The sequence below is a fragment of the Tursiops truncatus genome, chromosome 3 (genome assembly GCF_011762595.2).
Source record: "Tursiops truncatus isolate mTurTru1 chromosome 3, mTurTru1.mat.Y, whole genome shotgun sequence".
Lineage (NCBI taxonomy): Eukaryota > Metazoa > Chordata > Mammalia > Artiodactyla > Delphinidae > Tursiops > Tursiops truncatus.
The window spans coordinates 101,419,231-101,439,936 of NC_047036.1; the positions used below are offsets into that span (position 1 = coordinate 101,419,231).

The 20,706-nt window shown below is 35.6% G+C and overlaps 1 protein-coding gene across 7 annotated transcripts in view; it reads right to left on the reverse strand.

Moving 5' to 3' along the window:
- CEP120 (centrosomal protein 120) overlaps positions 1-20,706 on the reverse strand; it is a 79,130-nt gene that overhangs the window by 41,245 nt on the left and 17,179 nt on the right. For 6 of the 7 annotated variants that reach the window (XM_004318253.4, XM_073802451.1, XM_019940901.3 and 3 more), the window contains 7 exons: positions 17,946-18,094; positions 10,160-10,357; positions 8,251-8,478; positions 7,064-7,280; positions 5,439-5,616; positions 2,196-2,345; positions 1,214-1,396 (listed from right to left, as the gene is read on the reverse strand). In XM_004318253.4, coding sequence (XP_004318301.1) covers positions 1,214-1,396; positions 2,196-2,345; positions 5,439-5,616; positions 7,064-7,280; positions 8,251-8,478; positions 10,160-10,357; positions 17,946-18,094 — 1,303 coding nt within the window. The remainder of the gene's footprint in view (positions 1-1,213; positions 1,397-2,195; positions 2,346-5,438; positions 5,617-7,063; positions 7,281-8,250; positions 8,479-10,159; positions 10,358-17,945; positions 18,095-20,706) is intronic. The other variant, XM_073802452.1, reaches the window with a different exon arrangement.

Genomic DNA, 20,706 nt, shown 5'->3' on the forward strand with positions numbered 1-20,706 from the left:
ATGAGCACTGCTTCAGGATTAAATCCTAGAAGTGGGATAATTATGTTACTTGTATTATAACGAATACCTTTCTGTATCACAGAACCTGAATGCAGCATTTACCATTAAATAAAAGGACAATGTTAGAGGAAAATAAAATTCTACCAACAAAAAAATGTGGCTTTGTTTAAATCAAACAAAGCTTTAATGAATGGATCCCACATGATTAGAACTCTTAATAACTTTTACATTTTCTTCTTCTAATGTCAGATTCCAGAAGAAATGAATAAAATAAAATGAAGTGCTATCATCTCTGAAGTTTTCACTTAGGTAAATCTCTTAAAACGTCTGTCTACAGAGCAGGGCGATAAAAGTTATTCAAAGCAATCAGCATTAAAATAACTTCCAACAAGTAATGATTATTTTCATTATATTCTACTTACAATAAGAGAAAAGAATGCTGATTTTTAAAAGAATTTTCAGTTAACCAGAATAACTGATTCTCTAAAAACCTGTTCCCAGATCTCCAAGTGAATAAAGGTCTACTAAACCCTTCACTCTCTGAAAGTGGCATGGATGAGGAAAAGTAAGGGAAGAAATTCCAATAATACTTCTACATCTCAGCTTTTTACTGGGCCTGATTTTCTTCTACAGTCTTACTATGCTTTAAAAATAAAGGCATGTGATATGTAAGGTTAAAGTCAATTTAAATTTCTATTGTTAAATATAAAAAGATAACATATTTGTTGAATGATTTTGTGTAAAATATGTGAACTCAAGTTTTTCACTGTGGCAGTGAATTTCAGGGCAAAAAAAGAATATTCATTTTTTAAAAGTGTCGAACGTTTGCAACGTTCTCCAAGTATATTTGAGGCAAAAGTTTAAATATTTTTCAAGTAGAAAAATTCAAAATAATGTAAAAATACATTATAAATTTGACCCTGAGTTACTAAGCTAAAAAAAAACCAAACTGATCCTGAACTTAGAATTATCAGTCTAAAGAGAGGAGAGAGAAATACTTACTCAACACTCTAAGTATAACAGTATTATGGTAGCACAGATTCACTCTGTGAGGATATAGTAGGTATCAGAAAGCTAAAGAGCAAACTGGGATATAACCCCCATAGGTCAAAGAAAAAAGATCAGAAAAAAAAAAAGACATGAAAGGATAAGGTTGTAGCTGGCTAAACAGAATAAAAAGCAAAGCTAAGACCAGCTCTAGGAAATGCATTACCCTTGTGCTGCTATAATAGGCACGCTTTCACTGAAAGTTTGTCGCCAACACTGTTCACCATTAGAACCTAAAAAGCGAGTTTTTTCTGAAGACAAGATGTTAGAAAGTTGGATTCTGGCAATTCCCAGAAGTAAATCTTTACTCATTTTATCCTTGTGCCATAATTCAACCAGCAATGGAATCCTAAAAGGAAAAGAGAAACATATGTTCATACCTATCAACTCTGAACTAAGGCTTTTCTATCAACTCTGAACTAAGGCTTTTCTGGACTAAAATTTTTGAATTCCTTCAATGTAGCCAAAGATGTTTTTGCTACCTGGCATGTAAAGGCTCAATTCCACAGGTAACAAACAGAAAATACTATTAGATTTTTTTACACCTCTTCCTGTGCAATAAAGAAAACCCTTCCGAACACTACTATCCCCACAAATGGTTACATAACGTTTAGTTACTCTTCATTCTTTCTTTTAAAATTCTTTTCAAATTGTGATACTCTGAGAAAGTAAAAAGACACTTCACAGATCTCATTTTTCGTCACAAATCCATTTCAGATGGCTGGATCAACATTTCCATTTTATATAGATGAAAAAACAGAAAAAGCAAATAATGCATTACAGTCATTAAGTAAATCAATAATAAAAACTAAACAGTTTATTTATCATCACATATTATATTAGGAAAAAGCAAGATTACTTTTCAAGGTTCCTTCATTATTCATATATTGTTTTAAGAAAGTTCTAATATCCCAACTCAGGCAAACAAGATATGAAAATCTAAAAAGAGCCCTCGTAACCACATAAAACTTTATAGTGGAACCACAAGTGTCACAGATTTTAAATTTGTTTCTAGATTCGCAAATGCATAAGCAGCTATGGATGTAAAAATATAGGAATTCCTCTTGTTAATATGATACAAATTTTCAAGAGTTGATTTGAGAAAATAATATCATAATATAATATCATACACACCATGTATACATTACCTTAGGAAGGTATCCTGCAGCTGATGAGGCATAGTTGCAAAATCAAATGCACAGTAAGATTGGGGAAGAAAAACTTCCATGTTTTTCCGAACTTCTATAGGAGGATTAGTCATAATAGGAGCTGCACTTCCGAAGAAAGGATATGAGTACCTAGAATTTAAGAAAAACAAAATCCTATAGTTTACAAATTTAGTCTGTTAAAAAGTATAATATGAATATTAAATAAAAATTTTTTCATAGATAAATGGTACAAATACATTATGGTTTTAATCCTATCACCAACTTTAAAATTATACAAATATTTTCAGTGTTGATATAAAAATCACAGAAATTATAGAGAATTATAGAGAAAATTATAGAGAAAATGCATTATTTGCACAGCACTGGTTTCCAAAGTTCCTTTACAAGATCCTCTGGGGAAGGAGGAGTATACACTGGTATTTTGAAGGCAATACACCAAATAAGAAAGAGACAGTCACTTTGATACACTTCAAATAAGACAAAGATTCAGAAGTGAAAATGACTCCACTAAACAAAGACAGAGCTGCCATCTGTTAAGAGCTCCCTGAGGTATACAAATGTAGCAAATTAACATATTGTACACATTACATTCATACAATGTAATATGTCAAAAATATTTTTATAAAAAAATAAATACTAAAATGTGGGGGGGGGGGGGGGAAAAAAGAGTTCCTGAGGGCATGGGTCTTACCTTTTTCATCTTTGTGCTCCCAGAACAGTTTCTGTCATATAGTAAACTGTCAAGAAATGCTTGCTAAATTTAATTTCTAAACCGATTTTTCTTTATATAATAATGTCCTGATTTTGTATGAGCTAAAAAAACCCTTAGTCAACTCCAAAAGGATGCATTCATAGTATTTTGTCTCTGAATTGAGAAGCAAGCATGAAAGCAACTCAAATATACTACAGATGAATCAAAGAGTGGCATAACACTATTACTTTCTTTCATCATAAAAGTCACATCAGATTAAATAGAAGAATGTCTGACTACTGCTGAACTTATTTTGTACGTAAAGCCAAATAGAGATATTGTAATGCTCACTTAAATTTCATTTTATAATTTGTTATTCATTAATAAAACTAGACTTTAAACTCTACTAGTAGAAATTGCTTTTCCTACAAGAAGAATCCTGCTCATAAACTCAATTCCTACACAATTACATAAACTGAATTTAGGTCATCTCAGAGAGCTCATCCCCTAGAAATTTAACCCCCTACTACAGATGTAGTGATTTAAAAGGAAAAAAAAAAGCAAACACATTAAATTTTTTCTAATATCAGTTATTTCACAAATTCCATTAGACAATTGTACACTACAATTTCATATCAACACAGAGCATGATAACATAAAATCTATCAAACATAAAATGCCCAACATTTAAAAAAAAAGCCTTAAAATGAATCAAAGACAGAAGCAGTAGTCCTCAAGTGATTTCTATAGAGTATTAAGTGGATCATACCTATTTCCTCGGGGTAGTATATTCTTTCCCTTTTCTTTGTCAAGTGAACTAGTAGCCTCCCTCATGTACTGACATATTTCTGACTCTGTCGTCTTCACTAGATTGAGCTCTTTGTTTATATGCCCCATGCCCTAATACCGGACAAACTGCTGGCATAATGTAGGCACTTAATGATTAAACAAATGGCCCTATGGCAAGCAGGAAACACAAACCTAATATGTGCTTTCTAACTGGGCTTGTTCAAGGCTCCTCCCTCACAGCATCCAATCTCAGATCATCCCTGTGCTTCTGGCCAACATCATCTCTAAGTGTCCTAAGATCAGTTTCTCCAGTAGTAGTAGCAGGAGAGAAAAAGGAACAGTTCTATGTTATATAAACCCTGTGAGAAAAGCTATGTCTATGGCAGAAAACTTTTTCCTGGCTTTCAATTTTTAAAAAAACATTTTAGTCATGATTCTCAGCCTCTAACATGAGGTAAAATGCAGAACTTAGGCTGTGAGGACAGACTTCCATTCTATGACTTCACCGTGTGAACTCAGTGCTGGGTCCCTTTGATTCTGTCCATTATTCACACCAAAGCTCAGAGGACTTTGGAAACAACTTGATAAGGAATCAAACAACTGAAAAATTAGATACAAGTAGGAGTTGATTTATGCATTTGAAAGACAGACATGCCTCAAATAACAGCAGGAAGCAATGCGAAGTTGCTGACATTCCTGGGAATGGCAATCCAAGATGATGGAAAGATTTTCTCATTTTCTCATTTTAATCAAATAAAGACCAAAAATTTTATTACAAATGCTAATGCTTATTCCAAAGTAATTTATGAGGACCTAAAGACTCCAAACTAAAACACATAATTATATTACATTTAATATATATATTAGCCACAAAGTCTATGGAAATGTAATATTATTAAAAACAAGCCATTATGGGGACTTCCCTGGTCCTAGGACTTCCCTGCATGGGACATGGGTTTGATCCATGGTCCGGGAAGATGCCACATGCCGCGGAGCAACTAAGCCCGTGTGCCACAACTACTGAGCCTGTGCTAGAGCCCACGAGCCACAACTACTGGACCCCACATGCCACAACTACTGAAGCCCGCACACCTACAGCCTGTGCTCCACAAGAGAAGCCACCACAATGAGAAGCCCATGCACCGCAAAGAGTAGCCCCTGCTCACCACAACTAGACAAAGCCCAAGCTCAGCAACGAAGACCCAACGCAGCCCAAAATAAATAAATTTAAAAAAACAAAAAAAACAAGCCATTATGTAAAAGCCATTTAACTGACTGAAATATATATATTTCAATTCTCTAAACTGAACAGTGTGGACACTTCCAGTTCATTAGGTATGGTTTTTAGATTCATAGGTATAAAAGGTAGATATTAAGACTATAACCTCCCATTATAACACAGTTTTATAGAAAAATCAGACACTATACTCCCATTATTTTGACCTATGGCACCTTTTCTGGAAACAATACACTTTAAGTTCAAGAGTCACTATATTTTAAAAAGGAACATTAACAAATTATTATCAATACCTACAATTACTGGCAAGACTGTTACCTCTCATACTACCAATGCCACCTTTGATTAAGTTCAAAGTCATTAGGACATAATAGCCTTACACCCTTTTAGTCCACTGATTTAACAAATGTCATAACTTCTTTGGTGACATTTCTCCTCTGCAAACCCCAAACAGAGGAAAGGCATTTCTCCTCAGAAAATATTCTGAAACAAAATCAAATCATACCTTAATATACAGTTGACTGGAAAACCAACTTCCAAATCACGGATACTCCTTAAGTCTATTGAAAAGCAAAAATGATGTGATGTTGCAGGAACAGCAATTTTCTGTCCTGAAGCTGTTCCTGAAGCAATGGATGTAGTCACTGGCTGGGCCAGTAAAGCAGGTTCGGAAGAACTGACAGCTAAAATGAACATAAAAATTAAAAAAAAAATTCTGTTTGCTAACAATTTCTCTTAAGTTTATTCAGATAATTTAAAGATATCATCTCATTTACCTTCAAGCAAAGACTTGACTATCTGATTTTATAAACATATGAATTGAGGCATAAACTTCTTAAAGTGACTTGTCCAATATTATGTAGGCTTTAATTCCCATTATAGAACTGTGTAAAAAAAAGAGCTTACTCTCACTCTCAACATATATTGCAAAACATAAAAGCATACAGTACCAATGCGGTAATGTATGATAGCAGCCTGGCAGGCACTAATATTTCTAAGAGACAGGTGAATATAGCTTAGTATTTGAAGGGTTGTATTTGAGACTTATTGCAGACATAATTACATCACTTTTTAAAAAGTAGTTTGGTTAGGGTTTAAAAAGTAGTTTGTTAGACTATGTCTAACAAAAAACTAAAACTTGACAGAGAGACAAATATCATGATATTGCTTGTATGTGGAATCAAAAATGGTACAAATGAACTTATTTACAAAACAGAAATAGAGTCACAGATGTAGAAAACAAACTTATGGTCACCAAGGGGGAAAGGGGAGGGGAAGGGATAAACTGAGAGATTGGGATTGACATAGACACACTACTATATATAAAATAGATAACTAATAAGGACCTACTGTATAGCACAGGGAACTCTACTCAATACTCTGTAATGGCCTGTATGGGAAAAGAATCTAAAAAAGAGTGGATATATGTATATGAATAACTGATTCACTTTGCTGTACACCTGAAACTAACACACGTTTGTAAATCAACTATACTCCAACAAAAATTAAAAACAAACAAAAACACTAAAACTTGAAAAGACAGAGGTATCTAGTCCAATCCTATTATACACCAGAGATGTTTAATGAATGGCCCAAGTCCTATAGCTACTCAGTGACAGACCTATAACTTGCACCCGAACTTCTAACTCCTAATCCACCACTGCTCTTACAATTTATACTACTAAATTTAACTGTAGATTCTTATGTAACAGATGGAAAAATTTTATAAGACCAGATAAATATGCATTCTCAGACTGTCTCAACTTTAGGATCAAAAATGATTATTTTAAGTTTACTATAAGAGGCAGTTAGTATCTCTTTTCTCTAAAATTCCAGTGAAATTGAGATACTGAAGAGTTTGCTAACGATCTATTAGAAAGAACTATATTCTTTAATTTCTTTTGAATAAGCTACTATTTCTAGTATGAAAATAAATGAAAAATTCTCTTACCTTTTAGCAAATTCTATTATGAAGTTAAGTAAATTGCAATTACTTTAATCTGATTCTTTTTTTTACATTGGCTTTTTAAAAAACTCAATTTTTACTTAGCACCCATGAAAACTCGCACAGTCATTTATTAGATGGCTGAAAAATCTATACCTAAAAGATCTGTGAAAAGAATACCTTACCCTTTGGATTCGGTTTTGTGTCCTTATCATACTGTAAGCTTTCCACTTCACTTTCTGTTGCGTTGTCTCTTGTTGGAGGTGACTGACTGTGAGGTGGAACAGGGGACATGCGTGGAGACTTGACCCCAGTGTGTGTCTTCTCCTTTGTGGGGGTGAAAACTGTCTTCTTTGAATGGTGTGGCTCATGTTCATTCTGGGTCTTTAATTCAATTAAAGACTAAAAACAATTTTTAAATAAAGTATAATTTGCAAAGAACTCTCCTTCATAATTAAGCAAAAATCGTGATGTTGTTTTTAAAAAATATTAGCTTCCTTTCCCAGTTTGGACATTCCTAGTCTATTTCTCTTCATAATTTGCAAATTTTCTTATAGCATCTAGGACCATAAAAAGGAAGATGAACAGGAAGGAAATATGATATCCAGAGCTCCGTATCAAAATGCATCCTAATGCATAAGAAGGGATATTCAGTAAAAGAAGTCAGGCATAGGTGTCCTTGGGAATGGTTATTCCTACCAAAGCAATACAAAGGAGGTCTATATTACTAGAAAACAAACAAAAAACCAAAAACCCAGAAGTCTAGTATGATTTTCTTCCTTTGCTCCACTATCCTCTAAAAATACATGCATATATGTCTTTTTAAACTCTCACTTCAGTTCAGCCTACATAAAAATCAGTTCTTTAAAAGAACCATGACACTAAAGTTGATTCTGGGGCTATATATAATCAAAAAACATATATGTTCAAATAAATGTCTCTATTGCCTAGAGACAGTATGAGGACTATAAAATACTGAGCCAAAAACCTTATCTTAGCTAAGGCTGAGTCAACCAAAAAGGATCCATTAACGCAGATTACCAGAAACTGGGTCTAAAAATATTCTCTTCTACCGTAGTCCCTCTTCTGCCACAGTCACTGACTACGAGCTGGGGGTGTGGGGAATGGTTTTCACTACATGAAAAGACTGGACTGAAGGGCTCTGGACAGTGTCACCTATGAAATGCGGCAGAAGCCACAGCACTTTTCACAAGGGTCTTTTTGGAGAGGAGGTTATCATATAATGGAGGCCACTACCTAAGAATAATAAATACTTTCTTATGCGGGGTAATGCTTCTGAAGCTCAACTTTTGTGACTAATCATGAACTACATCGAAGAAGCTGGAGGAGGGGAAGGAGGGTCACTACTTGCCTGGGCATCTAAGCCTTCTCTCTGCAGAGCCACAGACACTCCCACAGTGGGGGCTAGATCCACAGGAACAGGTGCAAGCTTTTGTTTGGCTCGGTTTGGAGGGTCCAGAATAAAAGCACCTTCAACTGTGACTGGGCGATGGTTGATTTCTGTACTACCCTTTTTCAGTAGTCCGGTTAAGGGTATTTCTGTACTTCCCAGTGACTGGTCTCCACAGCAGAGGTGGATCTAATATGACAGGGAAAATCAAAATCAGGCTTTATATTTTCTCCTTTATTCTAAACACACAAACTTAACAAAAAGTTATAAAATGATCCATAGAAGGAAAACAGAATGCAGATTATCTTATTGACCTGCAGTGACTAAGGTACTCACACATGATTGTTAAAACTGTTGCTAAAGCACAAAATTTACCCAGAACTCAATAATAAAGTTATTAATTCTTTTCATTTTTCCTTTCAGTACTGTACCCTCCTATGTTATCACGTTCTCTTTTCTGTCTCTTTGGTGAGCTATGGTTACTTTAATATTTTACTATGCTATCTTACATATGCAAATTATATCATGAATATATGAATTTAAACGGAAAACAAATATATCAAGCATCTTTTCTATTTCCATTATAACACTAAACACAGTTCTTAAAAAATAAGTGAGTGGGTCCAGCCCTATTTGGAAAATAAAGAACCTCAAATAATTCTGTTTTATTCACCCATAAAACACCATGAATGTTTCTTTCTCTCTTTTTTTGCTTTTCAAACTTTATATATAAAACAGAGTGCTTAACAGTGAAAGGTAAAAGAGAATACCTCTGGGGTGGTGGAATGTACTGTTAATCACTGCTAGCTAATCAAAACTTAAACATTACCACCTTTTGCAACGACCAAAAAAAAAAAGAAAGGCTGCTCCAGATATGTGTCACATAACTATTCTTTTCCCTTACTACATTGAAGCCACAGCAAACCTAGTATTCATATGAACAATGGATACTAGGTATTCACTGAGGCCCGCTTACCACAAAACAAAACAAAACAAAACTTTTAATTCTACTATCAGCAATGACCTATAACAGTCCTAATGTTATTAGGTGTGATATTTTTAATGGGCTGGAGAGAAAGGATTTTTATGACTTAAATGTCCATGAGAATCAAACTAATAAATAGTTTTGGTAAGGAATTTTATAAGATAAAATTCAAAGTGCTTTTTTCCTGCATTTCATTTTATATCATCTTCAACTTTCTAAATAAATACCTTGGATTTAGCAGAACCACCTCTAAAATTTAGTTCCACTAAAATTTCTTAATGCCTCTTTTCACTATCCACTCAAAACGCAAAGTCTAATGAATGATCACTTTACTATAAAAAAAAATGACTACCCCACCCTACTTCACCACCCATTTCAGTCTGATTAAAATTAATTATAACAAACAGAAAAGTAATTTTGGACTAGATAAGGTTCACTTTTAAATAAAGTCCAATTTAAAACTGGTTTACAAAACTACCAAGTTCAAGAACAGGTTTTAGAAAGTTGTTTTATCTCTTTGATTTTAATAGCAATAAGGTGTATAAATTCTGAAATCTAGAGTGTGATCTGTGTGGTGACAGCTAATCTCCACTAACAATAATAAAACCTGCCTGGTGCCCGCAGCTTTAAGCTCCAGGTACAACTTTTTATTATAAATGACCGATAACTGATCTACCTCTTTCCACAGTAACAAAGTAAGGCGGTATATCTCCTAAAATTCTGAAGTAACTGTCATGCTGTGACTGTACAAGTCAGGATAATTCCTTAAAAATTAAAAGATGTGGCAGAAAGATGATATCCACTTCAGAAATAAGACAGAGTTTGGGTACCTCTTTAATGCTTAAAAAAATCATCTCATAGGAAACAATTCTCTGCCATACCTACCTGTAGTTTAGACTGAAGAGCCAGGTAAACACGAAGAATTTCTATACTGCTACGTATTCGAACAGATGCTCTCTCTGGCTCAAAGTCTGGGTTGATCAAATCATTGAAGGGTTCATTTGTAACATCATTCCCCAGTAAAGAATAGTAAAAGAAAAACTCAGGCCGTCTTTCTGGAAGTTTCATGGTACATGGAATTAACTAAATATTTAAGAAAAAAAAGGATTATTATATTATAAACCACTAAACATCCTTAAAGATGTCTGACAACCTCCAAAAATATTTGCTAAAATGATTTTTTATTTCAAGCCTTAAATTAATAACTCAAAATTTCTAAATCTCTGCCAAATTACTACCAAATCACTAGTTTAATTTTTAAAGGTTTATCTTACACAAGCACAGAGACTAAAATATTTTTATACATTAATGTTGTTTTAAAGCTTATGTTTCATTCAACTAGTCGATGAAAACTCCATAAAAGTTCTTTTAGAAGAAAGTGGTCAAATATTTTACACTGAGCTTTCCTTATTTCCACATATCCTTAACTCCACCATCCTCTCTGTAAATGAGAGAAGGTTTTTTAAAAATCTTAATCCAAGCTATTTACTATAACTTCTTTTGATGGGAAAAAAAAAAAGCTTTGTAGCTACTCTTACAAAACTTGGAGACCTATAAATTAAGTTACAAAAGGCTGTCTTCCGCCCACTGTAAGGAGCTGCTGCAGGGGGAAAATGGAGCCCTTCACAAATGAAATGTTTACTGGGGGTGGAACAAGATGGTGGAGGAGGACATGAGCTCACCTCTTCTCAAGAATAACACCCAAAATCACAACTAACTGCTGAACAACCATCGACAAAAAAAAAGGTGGAACCTACCAAAAAAGATATCCTACATCCAAAGACAAACAAGAAGCCACAAGGAGATGGTAGGAGGGGCACAATCACGATAAAATCAAATCCCATACCTGCTGGGTGGGCAACCCACAAACTGCAAAATAATTGTATCTCAGAGGTTCTCCCACTGGAATGAAAGTTTTGAGCCCCATATCACAATCCCCAGCCTGGGGGTCTGGAATCGGGAGGCAGAGCCTGCAAGGCATCTGGCATTGAAGGCCAGAGGGATTTGATCGCAGGAAATCCACAGGACCAGGGGAAACAGAAACTCCTCTCTTGGAGAGTGCACGCAAGGTCTTGTGTGCACCAGGAACCAGGGGAAAGAGCAGTGACCTCATAAGAACCTGGGCCAGACCTAATTGCTGGTATTGGAGGGTCTCCTGTAGAGGCAGGGGTTGGCTGTAGCTCACTACTGAGATAAAGACACTGGTGGTTGTATTTCTGGGGAGTACCCATTGGCATGAGCCCTCCTAGAAGCCACCATTTTCTCACCAAGACCTGGCCCCATCCAACAGCCTCTAGGCTCCAGTACTGGGATGCTTCAGGCCAAGCAGCCAACACAGCCCCACCCATCAGCAGACAGGCTGCTTAAAGACTTCCTGAGCCCACAACTTCCCAATAAACACACCCCCTGACATGGCCCTGCCCACCAGAGGGACAAGACCCAAGTCCACCCACCGGTGGGTAGAACAAGTCCTTCCCATCAGGAAGTCCGCACAAGCCACTAAGACCAGCCTCATCCACCAGGGGGCAGAGAGCAGAAGTCGTAAGAATTACAGCCCTGCAGTCTGCAGAATGGAAACCACAATCACAGAAAGACAGACAAAATGACATGACAGAGGAATATGTCCCAGACAAAGGAACAAGATAAAACCCCAAAAGAACAAGTAAGTGAAGTGGAGACAGGCAATCTACACGAAAAAGAATTCAGAGTAATGATAGGAAAGATGATCCAAGGTCTTGGAAAAAGAATGGAGCCACAGATTGAGAAGATACAAAAAATGTTTAACAAAGAGCTAGAAGATCTGAAGAACAAACTAACAGAGATGAACAATAAAATAACTGAAAAGAAAAATACACTAGTAGAAATCAATAGCAGAATAAACAAGGAAGAAGAACAGATAAGTGACCTGGAAGAAAGAATGGTGAAAATCACAACCACAGAGCAGAATAAAGAAAAAAGAATGAAAAGAAGCAAGGACACTCTCAGAGGCCTCTAGGACAACATTAAGAGCACCAACATTCGCAATGCAGTAAGTCCCTTACATACGAACTTTCAAGTTGCGAAATTTCAAAGATGCAAACATGCATCTGGTTCCAGCAAGGAACCAGAACCTGTGCCATCAATGTCAGGCATGAGTGAAACTGCGGCTTACCCTCCATCTATTGCTGATAATCCTTCAGATTTACCATCTCCCACCTCCTCTCCCTCCTCTAGTCAGTAACTCTTCTTGCCTGTTCACTTGATGCCAGCCCCTGTATGCCAGCTGTTGTACTGTACTACCATACATTTCAAGGTACTATACTGTAAGATTAAAAATGTTTTCTTCTTATGTATTATTTGTGTGAAAAGTATTATAAACCTATTACAGTACAGTACTATACAGCTGATTGTGTTAGTTGGTTACCTAGGCTAACTTCATTGGACTTACGAACAAATAGTACTTACAAATGCACTCTCAGAACAGAACTCATTCGTATGTAGGTATAGGGGTCCCAGAAAAAGAGAGAAAGGACCTGAGAAAATATCTGAAGAGATAACTGAAAACTTCCCTAACATGGGAAAAGAAATAGTCATCCAAGTCCAGGATGTGCAGAGTCCCAGGCAAGACAAACCCAAGGAGGAACATGCAGAGAACATGTTAATCAAACTGACAATAATTAAAGACAAAGAGATAATATTAAAAGGAACAAGGGAAAAGCAACAAATAACATACAAGGGAATCCCCATAAGGTTATCAGCTGATTTTTCAGCAGAAACTCTGCAGGCCAGAAGGGAGTGGCACAATATATTTCAAGTGATGAAAGGGCAAAACCTACAACCAATAATACTCTACCCAGCAAGGCTCTTGTTCAGATTTGATAGAGAAATCAAAAGCTTTACAGACATGCAGAAGCTAAGAGAATTCAGCACCACCAAACCAGCTTTACAACAAATCCTAAAGGAACTTCTCTAGGTAGAAAAGAAAAGGACACAACTACAAAAAAGAAAATTACAAATGGGAAGGCTCACCAGTAAAGGCAAACATAAAGTAAAGGTAGTAAATCATCCACACACAAATATGCTCAGAGGGGAACAGTAGGGAGTTTCCTTAAAAAACTAAAAATAGAGCAACCATATGATCCAGCAATCCCACTCCTGGGCATATATACAGAGAAAACCATGGTTTGAAAGGATACATGCACCCCAATGTTCACTGCAGTGCTGTTTACAATAGCCAAGGCACGGAAACAACCTAAATGTCCATTGACAGATGAATGGATAAAGAAGATGTGGTACACATATACAATGGAATACTACTCAGCCATTAAAAAAAATGAAACAATGCCATTTGCAGCAACATGGATGGACCTAAAGATTATTGTACTAAGTGAAGTAAGTCAGACAGAGAAATACAAATATCATATGATACCACTTATATGTGGGGAAAAAATGATACAAATGAACTTATTTACAAAACAGAAACAGATCTGCAGACATGGAAAATAAACTTATGGTTGGCAAAGGGGAAAGGTGGGGGGGAAGGGATAAATTGGGAGTTTGGGATTGACATATACGCAGCACTATATTTAAAACAGATAACCAACAAGGACCTGCTGTATAGCACAGGGGACTCTGCTCAGTATTCTGTAGTAACTTAAGTAGAATATATATATATGTATGTATGTATAACTGAATCATTTTGCTGTACACCTGATACTAACACAACATTGTAAAGCAACTACAGTCTAATACAAAATTAAAAAAAAAAAAGAAAGGATATCTTCCATACTAGGAGTGTTACTTCTCAAAGCTGGTAGTTTCCTGGCTATGTGACATGAAGACATGGGATGCTTGTCCCATAAAATGCAAAATACCTTTTAACAGACCTTTAATGTTTGCTAGCACATTGTTAAAAGTAACAGACTATAAGTAACTGACATGTTCTGCAACAGGAGATGGCTTAAAAATATTATAGTTATCAAACAATATGGCTCCTAAATAATGATATAGTGACATGAAAGTTACCTAAAATATTTTTAGGTCAAAAAAACTTACAGGACAGTTTGTAAGTCTGTAAGTTTGTGAAAATAAAAGTACTAACCACTTAGATTAAAACAACCCAGTACTGAGCACATAGTAAATAGTCAATAAAGTTATTTATTTTATATTAAACATATTTTATATACAAAGCAAGTTATTACTTTAATCCTATACTTTAAAATGTATTTGTTTGATTAGATTTTAATCATGTAGATTTATATTTATTGAGAGCCAACACCTATACACTTTTAGTTGTTGAGAGTGCATATTCTGGAGTAAGCCCCGACCCTCAACTTTGGTTCCACCAATGGCTTGCTATGAGACTTTAGACAAGTACTTAATCACTCTGTACCTCCATTTCTCTTACGGTTCTTGGAAGGATTAAAAGAGATAATACATGTTCACGTCTACAAGTCGGCCTAGCACACAGTCAGCTATTATGTGAATGGGAAAATATCTGAGGAAAAGAATATACTGCTCTTATGGGTGATTATTTCTGAGGAGTTTAATTAAAAGAGACTTTCATTTTCTTTTACTTTCTTCCATAGTCAGAAAGCAATAAAAATTTTAAGAAATGAAGATAGCCCTTTTATATTTCATAGCACATTTAATTCTAAGTAATTCCCACTAAGAGAAGAGATGCTTTTAAAAATCCTTTATCATCCTTGGATTTAGAAACAGGTTTTTTGCCCTAATTTCAATATTTAAAAAGGAAGCAAGATTATCACAATCCAGTATTCTTACTCTAATTTCATTCCTGAGTTCTACTACTTTATAGTATCAATGTTCTAAGTCACTTGTTTGCATCTGAAAGGTATGTTTGTTTATTGCTAGATGCTTTCTCACACTACCTTTGACTAGCTTGAGAAGAAAAAAACTAAACTATTTTTTAAAATCCTTGGCTTGTCCATAAAGAGTGAAAAAAGCAAACAAGTAATACTAAGCAGTATCAAGGGATGAATAAATTATTGGGCTTAATTTTTTGTGTTTTAAAAAATTATTGTAAAATACACATAACAGAAAATTTATCATTTTAACCATTAAAAACTGTACAGTTCAGGAACATTAAGTACATTCACAATGTTGTGCAACCATCACCGCTACCTAGTTCCAGAACTTTTCCATCACCCCAAACAGAAACACCAGAACCACTGAGCAGCCACTCCTATTCCACTCCCCCATAACTTCTCCCTCCCCTGGTGACCACAAATCTGCGTTTTGTCTTTATGGGTCTGCCCATCTGGATATTTTATATAAATGGACTCATACAGTATGTGACCTTTTGTGTCTGGCTTATTTCACGCAACATGTTTACAACATTCATCCTTGTTGTAGCATGTATCAGTACTTCATTTCTTTTATAGTTAAATAATACTCCAGAGTGTGTGTGTGTGTGTGTGTGTGTGTGTATTTATTTATTTTGTTAATCTATTCATCCATAAATGGACATCTGGGTTATTTCTGTGATATTCTGGGATACTGTAAATAGTGCTGCTATGAACATTTATGTACAAGTTTTTATTTGAATACCTTGTTTTCAATTCTTTTGATATATACCCAGTAGTGAAATTGCTGGGTTCTATGGTAATTCTGTTTAATCTTTTGAGGAACCTACTTGGCTTAATTTTTATCAGAGATAGCAAATAGCTTGCCAGACATCAATCTGTTTTTTTATTTTTAACTAAACTGAGTGACTTGTCCTTTGTATTACCAAGAACTGTATTAGTTTTAGTCGTGGATTCAGTAGGTCAATTACCCACAAGCTTTCACTATATAAATATAGGTTCACACATACAAACTACATGTTAAGCACATTAGTTTTATCTCATTCCTCATGCACACCCACAAGGCTGGTACTACTGCCACCATACAACTGAGAAAATTCAAGTCTGAGAAAGGTTAAGTAAATTGCCTAAGTTAAAGAAGCCAGTAAGTAGTGAGAATTAGATTCCAACTCAAATTGATCTTACTCCAAAACCCCTTCAGAGACAAGAGAGCAAAATATGGGAACAAGAGAATGTGGAGAGTGACCATATGGCCAGAAATTCCTAGAATATTTACTAGCTAAAAAACTTTCTCAAAACTTGGTTTCCTCATCTCAAAAATGAAAATAATAAGCCCCTAAAGTTGTGCTAGGATTAAATACAACATTAGCAAAGTAGTGAATACATACCTATTTCACAAAACATAACACAAGTAAAAGTATGCCTTCCTAGGGAGTTGAAAAAATATTTTAAAAAATAAAGTAGCAATTTAAAATACTTTGCAGGTATTTAATAATAACACAGTAAAAACACAGTAGACTCACTATCTAATGTGTGTTCTGATGTGGTTAATGAACAAACAGTGGACATCTAGCTTCCCCCCCAACCAGGGTGGCATATTAAGCCGGGGCAATCCACAAGCAGAGCTTTTTGAAGAGAGGAAAAAAAGGAAATTGATGGAGAGAGACAAAATCACATATATATAGTGTCAATGAGAAAATGACAGTACCAAATTGGGAGAGAAAAAGCTCAAAGAATACGTATATATAAAAAGTACTTTTTGTAGTGGGCATGAATTCAGTGCAACAGAGCTAAACACATTTCCTGAGAAAAATCTTTACCTGATAGATCTTATTAAGATTTAGTGTGGTCACTAACTCATATTTCACTTATGAATGCGGATTATCTGGGAAATGTATACCACTAAGAAAGTGAATAGTCTGATAAAAAATTTAAAGTCATAAGCCATATTCTCTATTTTTTAAAGTATTAATTTATTTCAGGTGCTATAGATCAACATAATGTCAAAAAATCTGGACTCGATCCTGAAAAGGACAATGAAATAACAGCTACTTTTGTGTTGTACCAATGCTGGGAGGAAGCAATCGGCAACAGGCCCTGAGCATCCCTGCACATTCTTGCTGAGTGTAACAAGAATGCAAGGCCCTGACCACTCTTACCCAGGCCATCTCCCAGCGTTGTTTATGCAGCTCATAACTTTCATAAAGCAACGTGTCTTCCCAGACAAAGACCTAGACTACTTACAGTAAAAGTCGTACATTCCCTAAGTTCTGTGTTCCTCAGCTGTGACACGCTCCCAATGAGTGTGGAGCAACCACCTGAGCCCCTCTATGTCACCTCCATGGGACTTGGGATAGGGGGAACTGCAAGAAATATGCTGATATTCATGTTGCTTGCTGTGCTAAGAGTAGTACACTCCTTTCTCTCTGACCCAAGAATCTTCTGTCTTCTGGCAGTATGTAGGCTAATTTGTTAGTGTGTAAATAAGGTAAAATCTAATCCCAGACCTGACAGCTATTAAGGTCTGACTGAGACAATGTTCCCAACATTGTATATTTCTCCAAAAAGTAAAGTATTTAACACTTAGAAAAAAATCATTTCATAACAGTCTTTACAATGTCACACAATACAATGTGAAACAATGCTTATTTATGGTCTTTCTTCTAAATTCTAAGAGATTTAATTTATTCTCTTACTACCAAGATCATCCCAATTTATTCTTTTCCTAAAACAAAAATGCTTTCTGATATGAAAGAAAACATTTTTCTAAATTATTTTTTAAGTCTACTTGCAAGTCTTTTTAATACCTAAAAGACAGATTTTAAAAATAAAATGTTTTCAAGTTCTTCATGAATCACTCATCTCACCTGCTCCAACTGGGTGGCGAATGCTATGGTCACGGACATCATGAAGAAGTCAGTACAATACTCTGCTGGTCCAATCTGATGATAGCCTCCCTCCTCATTCAGCACCGCCACAATGTCCTTTGCGTCAAGTCCAGACAGGCCGGCAGGTACTTTATGGAAAAAAACACAATTAAACTACATTGTAGTTTGCCATAAACCATTATAAGATTTTGAAAGCTGGTTATACTTTTTAATTTACTTGGCAGTTTTCACAGATACAGTTAACATCTCAGTAAGGTTTCCTTTGATTTCAATTTAATAAACCATGTAGAAAAGGTATCACAGGTTGCCCCAAGGAAGTAAATCTAAACTGCGAACTGAAAAATAAGTAAAACTTGGCTAAAAAGAGCAAGGTGACTAGATAGAGAATGAGGGAGTGGAAAATGGTTCTAGGCAGAAGAAACAATATATACAAAGACACTGAAGCAAGAGAAAGCATGTGGTTAGAGAACTGAAATAGATATGGCATGCTGGATCATAGAGTGAGAGAAAGTGGGGAGAGGCCATATCATAAAGAGCTTCCTTGAACACCATGCTGAAACATTTGGATAGTTTTCTAAGAATAAGAGAAAACAATAAAACAATTTTGAGGAGAGAAGAGCTATAATCAAATAGGCTTCGTTATGAAGAGACTGGAGAGGGACAAGGATTTTTCAAAACTGATTAATGAAAAAAACAAAACTACACAAAACTAAAATAATAGACAATATTCAGTGTCAGGGAGATTGCCAGCAGGTTGGCACTCTCCACGTTGGTAGGTACAGACTAGTACAACCTTTTGGAGGGTAATATATCAGGGCTTATCAAAATTTTATATATGCATACCCTGTAAACCAGCAATCCTCAACTCCTTCAGGAGTTAAGCCAAAAGAAATGTGCTTACAGTAGCACTAGCTAAAAATAGTTTAATGGTTAAGAGTATAGACACTACATTCACATAGACCAAAGTTCCAACCCTAGTTCTGTCATTCAGTAGTTGTATGGGAAAATTATATGATCTCCTTTAGTCTCCATTTTTCCTTCTGCAAAGATTTTACAGTGTTGTTGAGAAGATCAAATTAGATAACAAAAGCACTTAGCACAGTACCTGACAATTAAGTACTTTAATAAAGGTAGCCATTAAATAGTAAGGTCAGCAGAGCTTAAGAGGTCAAAATACTATGACAGGTCTCGCATTATCAGAAAGGGAGAACACTAGGATAAATCTTGTGGTGTAGGATTAAAAGGATTGAACGTGTCAATGTGAATGTATGTTGTTCAGTATATATATGGGCAAATCGATATATAAAGTATATATGTATATATACGTGTGTCTGTGTAAATGTATCCATGTGTCTGCGTGTGTATGTATACATACATGGGAACAACACCCCAACAGCACACCTAGCAGCTGGATCTTGACTTGTAAACATCATTCTCTTCTAAAAAGAAGCAGGGCTCCTTAAAGTAATGGCTGAATCCAGGGCTGAGATAGGAAAATTATTTGATGAACCTGGACCATCTTCTTATACCGGGAAAAAAAAAAAAGCTCAAAGAGACTTCCCTGGTGGTCCAGTGGTAAAGAATCCGCCTTCCAATGCAGAGGATGCAGGTTGGATCTCTGATCAGGGAACTAAGATACGACATGCTGCGGGGCAACTAAACCTGCACACCACAGCTACTGAGTCCACGCACTCTAGAGCTCGTGCACCACAACTAGAGAGCCCATGTGCCGCAACTACTGAGCCGGCGCACTCTAGAGCCCGCACCACGACTGGAGAGAAGCCCACGAGCCACAACAAAAAATCCTGCATGCCACAACGAAGATCCCATGTGCTGCAACTAAGACACAACACAGCCAAATAAATAAATAAATAAATAAACAGTTTTTAAAAAAAGCTCAAAGGATTATTGGGATCATAAAAAGGAAACAGAAGCAGTTTGAAGGGGTTCTCAATGCCCAAATCTGGGACAAATAATGATGGCTAAAGATTATAACCCGCTAAATAAAGAGAAAACTGTCAAGTCCATACTTAGGCAATACAAATAAGTGAACAAATTGAAGGTATAATGAAGAATAAATATTTTTCTAATTTTCTAAATCTTCCCCACAAAATATTTATTAAGTACAAAAGAAAACAAGAGTTTATAGTTGAGAACACAGACACACACCACCATAATCAAGTAATCAAGTGAACATAATCAGTAATGAGACTACATCAAAATAGTGCGCCACCTGATAAGATGCAATGAGAACAGAGCATCTTAATAGGCCTGCCAAAGATGCATAACCAAAATCTAGTACCAGACAAGCCCAAACAGTACAGGGGACACAGCCTCACCAAGACTGAAACCTAATCACAAGACTATAGAATGCTTCCCCTCCCCCTTACCGCTATATTACTAAAAGTCTATTTTCCTTTACCCAGTATATCATGTCCATCTTTCAATAAAAAATTACAAGGCACACTAAAAGGCAAAAAAAAAAAAATCCATAATCTACACTTCAATCTTAGGAAAACAGAAAAAGAGGAGCAAATTAAATCCAAAGTAAGCAGAAGAAGAGAAACAATAAAAACTAGAGCAAAAATCAATGAAATTGAAAACAGGAAATCAATGGAGAAAAAATTTAACAAAATCAAAACCTGGTTCTTTGAAAAGATCAATAAAATCAATAAGCATCTAGCCAGCCTAAGAAAATAAAGAAGACACAAATTACTATTAACAGAAATGAAAAAGGGGA